This window comes from Cheilinus undulatus, linkage group 15, assembly GCF_018320785.1.
Source record: "Cheilinus undulatus linkage group 15, ASM1832078v1, whole genome shotgun sequence".
Lineage (NCBI taxonomy): Eukaryota > Metazoa > Chordata > Actinopteri > Labriformes > Labridae > Cheilinus > Cheilinus undulatus.
The window spans coordinates 14,363,795-14,381,202 of NC_054879.1; the positions used below are offsets into that span (position 1 = coordinate 14,363,795).

The 17,408-nt window shown below is 39.6% G+C and overlaps 1 protein-coding gene across 1 annotated transcript in view; it reads left to right on the forward strand.

Moving 5' to 3' along the window:
• Positions 1 to 17,408, forward strand: part of LOC121522618 (inactive dipeptidyl peptidase 10-like) — a 160,254-nt gene that overhangs the window by 122,681 nt on the left and 20,165 nt on the right. The window contains exons 6-7 of the mRNA XM_041807166.1: positions 9,904 to 9,956; positions 12,321 to 12,402. Of these exons, the coding sequence (XP_041663100.1) occupies positions 9,904 to 9,956; positions 12,321 to 12,402 (135 nt within the window). The remainder of the gene's footprint in view (positions 1 to 9,903; positions 9,957 to 12,320; positions 12,403 to 17,408) is intronic.

Sequence of the window (17,408 nt, forward strand, 5' to 3'; positions counted from 1 at the left end):
TACTACACTGTAATGTTGATCATGAATCAACACTGTCAGATAACTCCAACAGTGAGGCCAACACCCCAGCCTACTTGAGTATTGTTGCCATCTCCAGATGGAGCCATGTTTCCATCAGGGGGTCCGGTTTGATTCAGTTCGGTTTGGTATCGTTTGGTACACTAAACCTCAAAATAGTTAACGTTTCCACAGATACCCGTGCTCTCACTTGGGTGGGCGGGGCTGTAAAAGCATGCACGTCACAGACAGTGTGAGTCAGCTGGTCCAGCCGCAGAGCTATAGAAAGGATGAGTGACAGAAATCAGTTGGGAATAAGCAGTAAACAGCTTTATTTCAGCTGAAAGTGCTTTTAAAAAAAAATAACTACATTTTAATGATGTTAACCGCTGTCAGTACAGATCCTCAGCTGATGGAATACGTGTACAGAGAAGGTTTGAGTCGTAACGCTACGTTAATATGTGAATATATCCAGTCTAGAACAGTTTATACGACAAAATATAAAAGTTCGGAGCTGATCTGTGAGAATTCACCACATTAAAAATAAAGTAAATGTTAGGCTGGTGTTAAAATCAAGCTAGATTAAGTCAGACATCCAGGGTGCGCTGATCTCATTGTAAAATAGTCTGCAGCCTGAAGTTTTACAAACACGTCCAACAACCACAGAGTGATGTTTTCACAGGTTACCTAACATAAGAAGTAGATTAATAACTAGTTACAGAAGAAAATCAACAGTTCTAAGTCTTCATATTCACAAAACGTCTGCATTAATTTAGTTTTTCATCCATCGCGGATGGATCTGGCTGATGTGAGCCTTTGGGCTCTGCTTTGTGTTCTTAAAATCATCCAGATAAACGTTAGGAAACTTGATTTGTGGCTGGATACCAATATCCATAGACTAGGAAACAGTTTGGATCTCTGTCGAGTCCAAATATTTCTCATTTAGGCAGATATTAGTCCATTTTTCAACCGTTTTTGCCTGCTTCTCACAGCACAGGCCTCTGTGTTTGAAGCCCGGAGGCGAGGCGCTGATGTGGCGTCAGTGCAGCCCCTATTGTTGTGTGTGTAGCTCCACCTTTTTGGTACAGATAGGTAAGATTGGTACCCCTACAAAAGGGTGCTGAAAAGTGGGACAGTACAGGTAGTTTTTTTGGGACCCTTTCCCTATGGGAACACAAAAAAATGCGTGCCGTACCGCAATGAACTGAGCCGGTGGAAACGACCTATTAGATGTACAGACGACAAATCTGCAGCAACTGTGTGACGCTATTTTGTCAGTATGGACAAAAATCTCTATACCATGAAGAACTAGGACAGTTCTGAGGGCAAAACCCAGTCCAACCCCAGTACTAGCAAGGTGTACCTAATAAAGTGGCCGGTGAGCATATGTTGTTATCTTCAATCATGGATTTTCAGCTTTTTGAATAAGTGCTGCATGGCATTAATGGGCGATTACATTATAATGGACAATATAATAATTTCCATTACAATCTAATACATATGCTATCATGAGCCTACCTGCTCGGTTATAAAAGAAAATGTAGAGGATAATGAAAGTTTTGAAATGTGTATTTCTCATTTAATATGTATAACAAACAATATTAGGCAGCATAAAAATCTCGAAACCTAAAATAACCTCAACTTTTGAAAACAAAGTGTAATAGGAGCACTATTATAAACTTAAAGGCCTTTCTACAGGCATTTCTATAAATCTTTAAGTACTACTGAATACAAAAACAAGTGCAGCCTTTTATGTGATTATGTTATTGCACAGCCAGACATCCTGACTGCAGTTAGATTAATTGTGCAGCACTACTCTGATTGAAAAAGTTGGTACAGCAAAGGTAAAATCTCAAGTACATTATATAGATGCAAACAACACTAAACAATAAGCCTCTAGTAGAAGAAACTCCACTCGTCTATTCAGGATTTTCTGGGCTGTTTGAAAGTTTATGAAGCAGTACATTAACATTTTATTGTGATATTTTCATAACTTCTTAAAGTGATAGTATATCTTTACAAACCGACTGTTTACTGCCTCAGGATAATGTATAAATAATCACCTTTCCAACATCAGACCTATCAGTGTCCTTTGTGCTAATCTCTGAGATATAAGAACAAACTGTGCAGCAGAGATAAAGGATGGTGGCCTGTAAGGTGTGGATCTAAAGATAGAAACAGGCTCTGAAAACTCATTAACATCACAGCAAACAGAGGGCATTGTCAGGGCTGTTATGATTACAGAGAAACAGATAAAATGCAGCTTGCATTGTTCTTTAAAGCATTGAAACATCTGAAATAGACCCTGTAGCTGACTGAAACATTTTCACTCTCACAGAGGGAAATTCATTGTCCAATGGTTGCGATAAGCTGCTAATCAGGAGACCTGACATAATTATCAGACACTGCCACAATACAGAGTTTAGTCAAGTTGACTGCTGTACAATGTGTGGAGAAACATTAATGAGATCATTTTAAAGAGCTAAGATGCATCTACAACCAGAACTGTTGCAAGACTTGGCATTATTATGCACACCTGAACAACTGGTAAAAACAGTGATTAACTGTCAGCATGGAGAAAAATAGCTCAGTGACTTAACAGCTGCTTTCTTTCACTAAGAAACCAGGCAGTAGCGACAAGGCATGGATTGATGTTATCAAAAAATGAAATACGCCCATCCATAAAGAAATGAACATGCCAAATTTTGTGTCTAATGCTGATGTGCTCAGTTGGGTGGGGATGGGAAGCATCGGCTACTTGATACGGAAGCAGCAACTACATTTCTATGAGCATCTGACAAGCTTTTCTGATCTAGCTCACCACATACTAGGCGCCCAGGACCTGGTGGGCTGGAACAGATATCAGGGGCTTTCACATGCATTGTTGAAATGTGAGCTGGGAGGTATGGATCCGGGGCAGGCCTGGACAATGGGCATCAGGAGGCCAGAGTAGTACAGGACCGAGGTCGATGCACCGAACTGGCATACCTGACCTGCCCATCAGAACAGGTGACTACTGGCTCTAGTCGATTATCAAAACAGTCTTTAATTTCAACCCTAATGGCAAAACCATTAGCCCTTTCAAGTTCAAATAATTTAGCCACAGAGCCTTGTTTTTATCTGAAGATGGAGTATTAATTTCAAGAGGCCCTGATGTCAATTCAGGTCCAGAACTCGACATTTGAGATTGAAGTATTTGAATTCAAAGCACAACTAACATAGGCAGTATTATTGGAAATGGAGCTTTTGGTCCTTTTATAAGGTATAACCATTCCACACATTCTACATCCTCAAAAACATCTTAATTCACATGGAAACGTAAAAATGCATCGATATTTCCTGTATGGACTCACAATATTATTGGAGTTAATGGTGTTATGTTACTGATATGAACATCTCTGCCGATAATTACAACTGATATCTTGGCCATGAAAATCTGCCTACATCAGCTGAAAATATTGGTTGTAGGTACAAAAAAGTTGGTTGAGTTTGAGGCTGAACCAACAGACCTACAGTGGCTTGCAAAAGTATTCATGCCCCTTGAACTTTTCTACATTTCTTCACTTTACAGTCTCAAGTCTTTTGCTGATTCTAACAGGTTTTCCTCCAAGATTGCCCTGTATTTGGCGCCATCCATCTTGCCATCAACTCTGACTAGCTTCTCTGTCCTAGCTGAAGAAAAGCATCCCTACAGCATGATGCTGCCCCCCATGTTTTAAGGTGTAGATGGTCATCTCATCTGACCAAAGCACCTTCTTCCACGTTTGGTGTGTCCTCCACACGGCTTTTGGCAAACTGCAAATGAGACTCCTTATGGCTTTTTTTTTTTTTTTTTTCCCATAATGGCTTTCTCCTTTTCTCCTTTTCCATAAAGGCCAGATTTGTGAAGTACATGGCTACAAGTTGTCCTGTGGACAGGTTCTCCCACCTGAGCTGTGGATCTTTGTTGGTCTTTGTTGCTTCTTTGATCAATGCTGTCCTTGCTCGGCCTGTAGGTTTGAGGGGGTTATTTTTTAGTTACCTACCCTGCTTTAAACTTCTCCACAACTTTATCCCTGACCTGTCTGGTGTGTTCCTTGGTCTTCATTGTGCTGTTTGTTCACTGATGTTCTCTAACATACATCTGAGGCCTTCACAGAACAGCTGTATTTATATTGAGATTAGATCACACACAGGTGGACTTCATTTACTAATTAGGTGACTTCTGAAGGCAACTGGTTGCACTGGATTTTATTCATGGGTATCAGACTCCAGGGGGCTGAATACTTTTGCACACCACACTTTCAAGATTTTTATTTGTAAAAAATTGTAAAAGCCATTTTAAATTTTCCTTCAACTTCACAATTATGGGCCACTTTGTGTTGATCTATCACACAAAATCCCAATAAAATAAATTTATGTTTGTGGTTGTAACATTAAGAAATGTGGAAAAGTTCAAGGGGTATGAATACTTTTGCAATCCACTAGTGGGGGAGCAGCTGTGTGTGTACAAAGTTCAGTAAGCAACGTTAACAAGTTTAGTGTCTGCCACTATGCAGGCAGATGGAGAAGAGCAACATTTTTATCACAGTGAATTAAGGATTAACATGAGTATCAATCCTGTCATTAAATGATTTGTGTCTGAATTAAAGAGAAACGAGAAAATAGTTATAAAATTACTGGAAATTTTCCATCTCAAAGCTTGTTTAATCTCTGATAATCCTCGTCATAATCTTAATATTACAGTTATTTGAGTAAATTTGAGGATATATGATCGAGTCAGGATAAAGGAGAATTATCCCGGTGTATTTTGATATTTAGATTGATTTGGTGTAATGTCCACTATATCAGTTTTTGCCATGTTTTCCTGAGAAAACTGCCGTAAAGCGTAACAGTTTATCATGCACTTATGCTTTAACAGTTCTACTCAGTTTAGTGACTAAACTGAAGGGGAAAAAAGACATAAAGTGTTCCTCTGCCCACCAGCCTTTCTGCCTCTTACCCTGGTCAGGAAAGAGAGTGACTACTGTGACTTTGTTAGGCTGAAGAAACTGCACAAGCGTTGTATCTTTTAATGCTAGTCGCTCTAACAGGAGCTACAACACCTCACCCCAGAAAACCTTGGTGCCCTGTGTGGCCGATACCTGCAGAATTGTTTGTTGCAAACCAACGCTCTCTGCCTTCCCTGCTGTTTGGCGGTATAATTTCATGGTGGCAGGAACATCTCAGTGTCAGAGCATGATAATGAGCTGTGTGAGCCTGATGGGACAGAAACAGCGGAGCTTCAGAGGTGCCGTCTCCTCCTGAGATGGACGGAGCAGATGTGTTCATCATCAGCGTGACACTCTGGATCTATGGAGAATAATGGCCTGCTGCTGCTTTGCTGTCTCCAGTTGTCTTATTAATTCATCATCATCATCATGAGAGCTCTCTGCTGAACTATACTGCTGCGTCAGCGCTTTCCATGGATCTGATTCTGTTTTCTTATGGCTCAGGAAGTTTAGGTGCAAGTTTTAAAGGGCATTTATCAAGACTGGTACACGTCTGTAATTATCGAGGAGTGGGGAAGTGCTGACTAGTGTAGTCAGTGATGACAGGCCAAGTTTGTCACACATAGAAACCTTTATTGACCACTAAAGGTTCACCTGTTCAACTGCTCATTTAGGCAAAAATCTAATCTACCAATCACACGGAAGAAAGATAATGCTTTCAGGCATATAGACATGACAATGCTAATTTTCAATCAAGCATCAGAATGAGGATGAATGTTGATTACAGAGACTTTGAATGTGCCAAGAAATGACTTTCAAATCCCTTAAACCCATACTTTTTGAAAACATGAACAACATATCAGATGTGGAAACTGAGACATGTTGCCATTTCATGAAAAATATTAGCCCATTCTGATATTCATGGCAGAAACACATCTCAAAAAAGTAGGAGAAGGGAAACAAAAAGCTGGAAAAGTAAGAGCTACAAATGAAAAAAAAAAATGTAAATGTGCCTCAACATAGAATCATGAAGACTTTGAATATCCCTCCATCTACAGTATATAATATCATCAAAAGTTTCAGAGAATCTGGTTAATTTCTGTGATTGCAAGGTTGCAAGTCAGTATTGGATGCTCATGAACTTGGGGCCCTCAGGGGCCACTGCATTAACTCTTAGAGCTCACGCAGCATGGATCCATGCCACAGGCACATCCCTTTATAGATCACTTGGTAACATTTAAAACTTAGGTCGTCAGCTCTTGATTGTTTTTTTAATCTGAAAGTTCTCTGTTGTGCCTTTTTGATTATGTTCTCCATGCATTCATAGCTCTTACAGAACATTTTCTACTGACCCCTGAACTTGGCTGACTTCCCGCGCTCTCTGAGGACGGCGTTGTCATAAATAACAAGAAGTGACAAGTTTAAAAAAAAGGTTGATAACTTTTGACCCATAAGTCATAGACACTCTTTTTCTTTCCTCTGAAAGCTGACTTTCTTGTCGTTCGTTTGCTATCCTTGATGTCTACGTAGCCCTAAAGGACGCCATTCTAGCGAGCCTGGAACTTCATTGAATTTTTGAGGTCTTTAAAGATTAAATCCACGTTGTTAGATCTGATAATAAGTGCCTTTTTTTTAAATCCATTTTCAAATACTTCTGCTTTTTGCCCAGGGTATCGCAATGTTGTTTACCACAATGCATTGTGGGAGTTTCAGTCTCTACTGCTTTGAGGAATGACACAAATTAATCTAACTGCAAAAAAAAAGGGCATAGACTTTTTCTTTGTATATATGTAGATACTTTGAAAACCATTAGTCACCAAATGTTTATTTTCTCACCCATGTGATGGGAGAACAAGTCTGTGCAAGAAAAGGCTTAGTCACTAATGTTTTCTGAGTGTTATAAACAAAAATCTCTGGCTTTCAAATTCTGATTTTTTTTTTCTTTCGTCTTTAGAGTCTAACTTTTTAAAAATTAAAGTGACATTACTGTTGTAGATATATTCTTAAAGCCCAGGTTGTCCTGAAAAAAGGATGTATAGAGCTTGACTGTGCACCACAGGGTTGATGTTTACAAGCTTTTTAAGACAAAAAGTTCAGACGAGACATAATGGTGACAAAAAGCTGTGAGCTCTAAGGGTTAAAACAAGCTTGATTCTGTACTGGAAATCACTGGAACACTTCCTGAAATCATTGTCCTTGAACACAGTTAACTGTGCCATTCACAGATGAAAGTTAAAGCTATATTATGATAAGATGGGAGCATGAGCCAGAAACACTGCCATCTTCTCTGGGCCAAAGGTCATTTGAAATAGACTGAGGCAAAATGGAAAACTGTTCTGTGGTCAGATTAATCAAAATTTGAAATCCTTTTTTTGGAAACCCCAGATGCCGTGTCCTGTGGACAAAAGATTAGACCATTCACCTTGTTATCAGTCTGAAAGCCTGCATCCCTGATGGTATGGGGTTGCGTCAGTGCCTTTGGTGTGGACAGCTTACACATCTGTAAAGACACTATCAATGCTGGAAAGTAGATAGAGGTTTTAGGGCATCATACTCTCCCATCCAGACAACATCTCTTTTAGGGAAGGCCTTGACTATTTCAGCAAGACAGTGCTTAACCACATACTGCATCCTTCACAACGGCATGGCCTCACCAGAAGAGTCCGGGTGCTGAACTGGCCTGCCTGCAGTCCACACCTTTCACCAATAGAAAACATTTGGAGCATCATAAAACATAAAGAAGGGGTGCAACACAATGGTAAACATGGACCTGTCCCAACTTTTTTGAGATATGTTGCTGCCATCAAATTCAAAATGTGCTACGATTTTTCATTAAATAGTAAAATGTCTTAGTTTCAACGTCTGATATGTTGTTTACACAGCACCCCAACTTTTTTGAAATAAGGTTGTAAAAGATCTGGGTATTACACTGGGCTGGGCTTTTCTTTGAAGTTTTATGGTATCTGTAATGTCATGTATTGAGAACAGGGCCACACAGCACCAACAAACACAGCCCTTCTCTCTGAATCAGTCTGTCACTCTCTCCACATCTCTAAACATCCGCCCCCTCATGTGTCACCCATCAATAAGAGCCTTATCAAGGCGTCATCACAGAGCTGCCAGCGGTGAGCAGCATCTACTGAAAGATGTTGACGTCTTCTTTGAAGGAGAGAAAGATGAGCAGTCAAGTTAATATTTCTTTTTCCTTCCTGGTGAATTCTCTTTGGAGCAGAGAGGAGGGAAGTCTAAATCAGGAGTGAAGGCAGCGAGGAGTTCTGTCTGTGTAGAGCTGATCTTTAGCTAAGGGGGATGGAGGAGCACTACAGTGTTTATTTTAACACTCCAGCATGCTCTGCTTGTACTGTAATAATGCGATGCTAATGCTATGGTGGGTTAACGTGGGGGCACTCAGGTGGTGAACCATCGCCTCAATGAATCCTAAAACAAAACTTGGTGTGCAGACATTCTCTGGTGTGCTCATGACATTGGGATCAACATATCAAACTTAAACATACCAACACTGAGGCAAAGGCCCTACCAGGTTTATTCTTGTACGCACTGAGTGTGCCTTTACTCACTAGTTTAGAAAATACAATTTTATACCAGCTGCTCCAGTGTTTCATTCCCATTTATTTCTCTTTTCTGTTTTTGCAATCTTTAGCAGACCCACCTGCATCATGACTAGGGATGCGGTTAGCGAGATAACTAACAGAAACAGAAATAACTAACAGAAAAAACATATAAACCACACTATAATATAAAAAACAGAAATCACATCTTTTTACTATACCTTGGAAATTTTCTCAGTCTCAGCTCAGTATCAAACTGAAGTAAAGCCTCCTGCCACTAGTAGCGTCAGTTAATGCCCACTGCCTTCCTGCCAGAGATTCCACCTATGGCAGTACATACAGCACAGGACAACAGAAAGACTGTATGTTAAGAAATTACAGAAATTAAGTAATTTAGCACTAGCTCTGTCAACATGAGAACCAGCACAAAGCAGGAAGTGATGCCACACACTTCCTGTGTCAGTGCCACCCAGGCCTCAATGTTGATTGGCTGGTAGTTGTGTGATGTCTAGCCAGTCAGGTGGTGTTGTGGGCATTCCATTAGGTGGAATACACACCTTGCAGTGAAGTCAAAGTAATGCACCTTTGAACTATTGATTTTGGCTGATTATCAGTAAAATAAAATGCCCATAGCATCCATAATTTGCCAGGACTATAGTCGGTCTACCCCTAGTGCCACTGATGATCTTTGAGGCCAGTTGTGTTTATACTTGTGGTTGCAGCAGTACTGGGTGTTGTATGGGTACTGTTAACGTACAGCTCAGTCGCTGTCATTCTTGCTTGTTTATCTCAGAGATCACATGGTCATTGAAACAAGAAGTTAAAGGTCTGTTCGCATGCTGGAAGGGTTTTTCTTGTATACTATTGAATTTATTCTTTGTGTTGCCCCTGAACATGGGGATCATCTGACTTGATTTAAACTGCTAATGAAATTCTTCAAACATATCAAAAACTAAAAGCCTCTCTCCTCTTTATCTCCTTTGCTGTTTAATTTCCTCAAGGTTTATTTTCAGTCCAGCAGATTAATAAAGAAACTTCATGCATCAAAATGTTAAAACACAGAGCAAGGTCACACTTTGGGCTTTCTTTCTTCAATTGATGCAATGGAGTCAATTGGAGTTACTTCACAAAACAAAATAAATATTCCTCTCAGATTGTTTTGTTATATTATTATCATAGACTAACTGTGTGAGGAATATCTGCTCTGATGATTCATTTTATGATTAATTTAGTGTATCATTCATGTTGATTTTGATTGTTTTTTTCTATTTTTCTTGGCTGGTGTGGTCCTGATATCAGTAACAAAACTCATTTATTTTATATTTATAGTAACAATTATATTGTTTTTCTTGTGATTTGTGTTTCAGGTGTACCAGCACTCTTTCCTGGCATCTTACCTGATCTACAACCTTTATACGAGGTAAGCAGGGGTAGAAAGTAACATTGATACATTTTTTTGTACAATTGTTTATTTTTTGTTGTCATTAAAATCAGCTACTTCACTTTGTTATTAGGTATATTTTTGTGAAGGAATTGCAGGTCTTTGCCTGTTTGAAGGCGCCCATGATTTTGTCGGTGTGTTTGGTCAAAATTTTCCCAAATTAATTAAGATGGTGTTTCCCAAACTTAGGTCGACAGGCCCCCAAATGTTGAGGCACTGTTTAAAATGCAAATTATAACAGAATGCAATGATTTTTAAATCTCTTAAACCTATATTTATTCACAAAAGAAGATAAAATATTTATCAGATGTTTAAACTGGGACATTTTACCATTTCATGAAAAAAATCATCACTCATTTTGATTGTAGCAACACACCTCCAAAAAGTAGAGACAGGGCCATGTTTACCATTGTGTAGCATCCGCTCTTATTTTAACAACGGTCTGTAAACATCTGTAAGTGAGGAGACCAGTTGTTGGAGTTTTGGGAGATGAATGTTGTCCCATTCTTGACCCATGTAGGATTCAAGCTGTTTAACAGTACTGGGTATTCCATGGTGGATTAATTATTCTATTAATTTTAATTTATAAAAGTTTTCTATTGGTGAAAGGTCTGGACTGCAGGTAGGCCTTTTGTGAAGCCATGCTGTTGTGATGGAAGCGGGTCGAGGTTCAGCACACAAGGCACCCACCAATACCTGATGGGAAAATTGATACAATTCGCTGTCTTTCTCTCTGTTACGCTCCGACTCATCTCCTTGACCGGGCGTGCGTCTTACAAACTCTATAAACTCCAAAACTTTGAATAGAAACACACCCAAAATGCTGCTGGGATTGAAGTTACTCATGTCCGCCATCTCCTGGTGTAAAGTGGTAACAGTGCAGACCTCCACCATTAGCCCTATCTCCCAGTAGTACAGAATCCTTTAAAAAATCCTGAATCCACACGGTGATCCAGATCAGTCCCAAAATCTAATCAATTCTTCCTTATGCCATTTCTGACATTTCCTGAAAATTTAATCAAAATCCGTCCACAACTTTTTGAGTTATGTTGCAAACAAACTAACAAACTAACAAACGAACAAACCCACCCGATCACATAACCTCCTTGGCAGAGGTAATAAAATCAATCATTACAAAACAGAACTGCTTCCAAAACGACTGACGCTGGTTCTTCACTTCCTCCTGTTCGTCCTCCGTTGGACTGTCCTGAGCTGCAGTTTTTTCCTCCTCCTCTTTCTTCTGTGTCTCATCTTTGTTTTTCTGCAAGATATAATAGAAAGGGATGCAACTAGAGGTCCGGTTGTAGCTCTAAAGAAATAGCAGTGATCAAAATGTTCAGATTATCATACTTACCTTTGCGAAGATGTTGCAGAACTTGATGCTTATGCACCTGGGTCCCCGTTGGTCCCTCCAGGCCTTTTATTCTCAAAGATATTTTTCATATTCAATGAGATCTTGGTTGGGATTGACAACGCCCATCCAAAAGACGTCTCTGTTGTAGTTCTATTCAGATTCCTCCTCTGCGATCTGTTGTGGTGCTGCTTTGCTTTTGTTTTTTTCTTTAACAAAGGAAGACGACAGCAACCTCTTATTCTCCACTCTGATCCTCTTCCTCATCTCCTGCCTTTTCTTCTTCTCCTCTTTCCTCTTCTTCTCCTCTTCCTTCAGCTTCCTCTTTTCCTCCTCCTTCTTCTCCTCTTTACTCTCGTCTGTGTCCCCTCTCTGTAAAGAATCAAAAATGTGGATCCCATGGACTCAGTGAGCACATTTTGGGACTGCGCTCTCCTGGATTGTGCCCCACTCTGGATGACCTTCCACATGGTCCCATCTTTCGCCCACTTACACTGCCTCAGGACTGCAAAACAGTAATAATAGTACCTGATAAGAGGCTGCAAAATAGTCAAAGTTTCGAGTGTTAATGATGTCAAACTCCAATAACGTCAAGATCTTACTTGAGGGGTACCTTGAGCTTATTCCAATTACAAGTTGTCTATGTAAACATAGCTAGTGGTGGCCCCTGCTTCTTCTTTACATCAAAAGGAGCCAGATGTGGTGGTTCAGGTACCTGACAAGAATGTCTCCTCTGCACCTCCCTTTGGAGCTCTTCCAGGCACGTCTAGCTGGGAGGAGACCTCAGGGAAGACCCTGAATGTGTTAGAAGGTGTGTATGTCCTGTCTGGTCCAGGATTGCCTGGGGAGCCCCCAGAAAGAGTTGGAAAGTGTCACTTGGGAGAAGGATGTCTGGATTGACTTGCTCAACCTGCTACCCGGCCCCAGATAAACGGAAGAAAATGGAGGGATGGATGCACCTGTTTAACATTTCTTTATTTGTCTTCCATCAGAGAGGTACGGGAGCTGAATCCTCCAGAAGTGTCCGATTCTGTCCTCCAGTTTGCCTCATGGGGTGTGCACGGTCAGCAGCTGGTGAGTAGATAAGGTTAAGAAAGGTACACTCAGTCGAAAAAAAAGAAGTAACTGAAGACAAATGTTCATGAAATATAAACACAGTTTGTTTGTGATCAACAGCCATTCATGCAGCTGTAGTAAGATGCGTTATATATGCAATACACAGTATTACGAAAGAGGATTTGGGACACCTTCGAAGGAGAAAATAAATGTGGGCAAGTCAAGAACAAAGTCAAAATGATGAGAATAAAGTCAATATTTCAAGAATAAAGTTGAAATACAATTTTGAAATTTAAGCCCAAATGACGAGAAAAAGTCGAAACTTGCTATTACTAACAGGAGATCTTAGACACTAGCTGCATTTCCATTACCCTTAGAAATCCGCAAAATCTAAATAGCATAATAAAAAACTGGTAATGGAAAAACCTGAATTTCAAAAAACCTCTCAAATATCGCAATAAAGTTTTTACGCTAAGGAGGTTTTTCATACGTTTTGATATAGAAATATATCACAAAAGAGGAGACTTTTCTTAACATCCTACTGAGACCCTTAGACGTGGCTTTTGCCATACATACGGACTTTGCCTCTGAACCATCATCCGTTGCCTTCGTCTTTGTTCAGAATTGTCAAGACAATTGCTGTAGATATAATCGTAATTGTACACACACACAACAGCTTTTACACATCCGGCTTGCTTGCAGCGGGGTCTCGCCACGAGATTAGATTCTACGAGGATTGTGCAGCTCATGCCAAAAACTCCCTTCAGTGGAAACACATTCTAAGTGCAATTGTAATTAGTCAACATTTTAGAAATATCCCTTTATTTTGAAACAAAAAAAAAGAGCTTGTTTTACAAAGAGACAATAGCTGTCCATTGGTATTATCCATCTCCATGTTTTATGCTCTGACTTGTGTCAAAACAGAAGCAAAACCATTCAGGCTAAAGAGTAACAGGGCTTGATGTTTTACGAGAGAAAAACTGATATTTAACAGATGCAGAGTGGGCAGCAAGCGTGCAATGCGACAAAATGTAATGTGATGCCTGACGCTTGCATGCAGTTAGGACATGACGTCAGCAATGGGGGACCAACTTTCTGATTTGTGATAACAACATGGGTGTTCATACAACATGTCCTGTAAAACAGCCACGATACAGCTGATAAGGACAGGACCAAAATTGCAAACACAAGCGATGTACCAGGAAGCTAACAGCTAGCCATGCTAAGCGTGTTTACTCTAAAGTCAAATTTGACTGTGAGACTTGAAGTTTTAGGTTGTTTGTGAGAAGAAACCTGATAAAACTGTCAATATTTTTTGCATATCTTTTTATTAAAGACTGCTGTAGTCATTTAAGTGCATGTGGACTAAGCTTTCTCTGATATTTTTGAACTAGAAAGTTTGGCTCCATGCAGAAAAGTGAAAATCAATGTTTAATTAGATGTTTCATTCAGTATTGTGTAATATATAATTCATTGCTTTCATTGAATTTTCTGTGTTCAGGGGTAAAAGCTGATCAAAAGCAGTTTCTGATTAATGAGAAGAAGACAAACTCTCTAAATGAAACACTTATTTTGAAGGGAGATCAGCAACAGTTGCAGTTATCAAGCTGTTTCTCAGAGACATCTTGTTGGGTGACTAAAGCTCTCTGCGTGAGTAATGCCTCCACCGTGCTGAGTATTATGCACAAAGTAATCACTGTATTATTTTCTCTGGTGCAGACAAAGAAAGTAATTAACCATTTGATAGCACTCTTATCAGGCTTCCTCAGTGTTTCCACCTGCCACCATTGAAAGCGTTTCTTCAGGAAGCCCCACAGCAGTGGGTCACAATGCTAATGACAGAGCAGGTTTCATTATTCAGCGGCTCCATCTGCATATTTCCACCGTTATCAGAAGAGATGAGCCACTTAGGGAGTGTTGTCATCAGTGGGCAGGTTTTGTCCAGAGAGAAGTCCGCCTGGTTCCCGGTCTGTCAACAGAGATGTTTGTAGTATGAAGGCTGTCTGCTTTAACTTCACAATTAGTCCTGATTGTTTTTTTTCTGGGCCCTATAGTTTAGCATGTTTTGGTTCTAAATGACTGCTAGGGTAGAGGAATTTTATATTAGGCATAAGAGGCAGTCATAAATAAAATTTAGGCCAAATTTGCCCAGTTGCTATTATGAAGTCTCTGACCTTGCTACAGCCTGCTTCTTTAAATCATCATGGACTTATAATGAGCATTCATGAGTTTAAAAACAACTTTAAAAGGATGCTAAAGCAGATGTAACATCAGGTAGGCCAGCATTGCACCCAGCTGCCATGCTGGGTTCAAGATGGTTCGTCTTGAGTCTGGTTTGTATTAAAGTCCCAGACAGGCTAAAGTAAACATTCATTTCATGTTGCTGTTATTACAGACAAGAAACTTAGGGAGGAGAGAACACACCTTTTACCTTAATACTGTGCTTCCCCTTAACCACAACATAGGGGTTGACGTCTGGCTTGTTACCTGGCTGTTCTTTAGTGCCGGAGCAAATTATGCCGATGAACAGACTCAGACCGAGCTCCTGCTCACACATCACTTTCTTAATCTGGTGGCTGCATTGTTTCTGCCTTGTGTGCAACAAAGCACAACACATGGATTTAAACCAGTGATGGCAGTGTTGTAAAAATCCAGACTGTGGCAGAAATTTCACTGGTGATGGTATTGATACAGGCTTAAACAGTCTTAAATTGCACATTTGAAATTTTAGGCCATAAGAAAGTCTTTAAAAGTCTCATTTTTATGAGTGAGAGCTATTAAATTTTAGAAGGCTCTTTGAGTAACATGTCTTTATCCAATCTTTGTTTCTAGGCAACCTTAAATGATTTTAACTATCTTCTTCCACAAATTGTTTCATAAAGTCTCTTGCATTCTGGGAATTAAATGCTGGATGTTCTAAATTTTCTGAGGGAAGACCTCAGACCCCTCTCTGATTTTGTCTGACTTGAATACACTCTGTACTATTGTGATCAATACTCAAGTTCTCAAACAACTAGTTCCCAGGTTGCCGACTTAACAATTCCTGCTGGCCCCTCTTATTTTAACAGGTCTTCTCTGGCAAAAAAATATTATTTTGCTATAAAAGTAGAGGCTGCTTTTTAAAAGTCGAACTGTTCAGAATCAGCACAGCTTCTCAGCACTAAAAATGTGTTATGATAAATATCAATTTAGTGTATACTGATAGAATATGGGCCATAAATTTGAAATCATCATATTTTGGTGTTTATGGTCTGAAAAAAATGTGTTTTCCCTATAACATTGACATTTTCTAAACAGTTCATTAAATCAGAAAATAATTTTCTGGTCTGGTGTACTGAGATATATGCTTTTCATTTTGACATTTACTGTGCAAAAAGTGGTATTAATTTTTCCCAGTTCAGTTCTTATAGCCTTTGCACACTTAGTCAATTATTTTTATCCGAATTTTTTTGCATGTTTAAACCAAAATCAAGCCCATGCTGTTCAAATCACGTATGCATTGATGCTGAAAATTTTGTCCGTCATTTTTTTTTGGGAACAAGTTTAATAGAGTGGTGCAGGAATGAGTCCTAAAACACGGACGTGAGTTTGCATTTTCGCACTTCCGGTTCCCTCGTCTGAAAGTCTTTGGGATTTTTGACCGAGTTTTCGGTAAATGCCTGAAATAAGGTCTGGGGTGAACACAAGCTCACGAGAGTTGAACGTTTTACCCTACAACATAAAATACATCTGCAACATGCCCTACATGTAACATGACACACCAGATGGATTTGTTTCACACTTCCATCTGGAAAACCTTCGATATACAGCATTTGAGAAAGGGCAGAGCCTTTGAAAAAAAACTCGGAGGGTGATTGGATTAACATTCTGTCTGTCACTTCTTTACGGGCCAGTCAGAGCAACAAAATACGTGACGTCGTCGCTGCTACCGAGGTGCGCGTGCGCTTTAAACATCATGATATGCCTGTGTATTAAGTGGATATCAACCATGGAAATATAATAGATAAAGGGCAAAAATGACACCACTCAGAGGTCATAACAGAGACTAAAAAGTTCATCTCTATGACTTGGCTTAGTGCTATGACGAATGGGCTGGTGTTTTATCAAGCTCTCTGTCAGGATGGATGGATTTAGAGGGGCTTTAAAGGAGTGATGAAACGAAACAATTGGCCACATTCTACAAATTTTCCCAGTGAAGGCAAATAAAAACACAGCAGACTCAGTGTGCAAGGTTCAAATGTGTGACATGTTATAGACCCAGTGCGCAAAATCCTTTAAAACATTTTTAATTTTTAAAAGCCTGTAGGAACCCTATTTATATATCAACATATGGGGTTTCTCACATTAAATAGTTAGTTAAGATTTCAAAAATCTTTTTGTGTATGGCAGACTCCACCAGTGACAGTGTAGTCAGTGCACCATGGCTGGTGATCTACTTAAAATTTAACATAACAAGCTTATTTCAGTATAATAAATGATTAAACCTCATTATTTTGAACCAAACAAACAACTGACAAGGAGCTGGACAGAGTCCGACTGTCTATATTAGTACATGAACTGGAGAGTGTGTCAAACTTTCAGGGAACAGGAGACATCTCTATATCTGCAACAGACAGATTCATTTTCATCAGGTGTTCATGTAAACACTGGCAGTGGAATCCCACTCGAGTTGACGACGTTCCAGCTATTATGAGGTACTGTAGGCAGGGTACTGTAGTTCCTCTGACTTTAAAAATCAGAATTCTGAGTTCAGGGAGCATTTGGAATGTTGTATCTAATTGGCACCTTGGAATTTATGAGTTTAGCGATTGACTGGAATAACATTAATATGAGCATCTTTGAGATCATAAAGGGACCTGATCAACCATATTCATAAAACAATGAAATGTATTTGCTAACCTGTGAATGAAAAGGAAGTGGGGCATGCATTTCCTGCATGGGTGTGCTGAGGTGTCAGCCTGCTTTTAAGTTTTTAGTATTTCTGCTTTGAAACATTCACACAAAAACTTTGTTTTTCTCTGAAT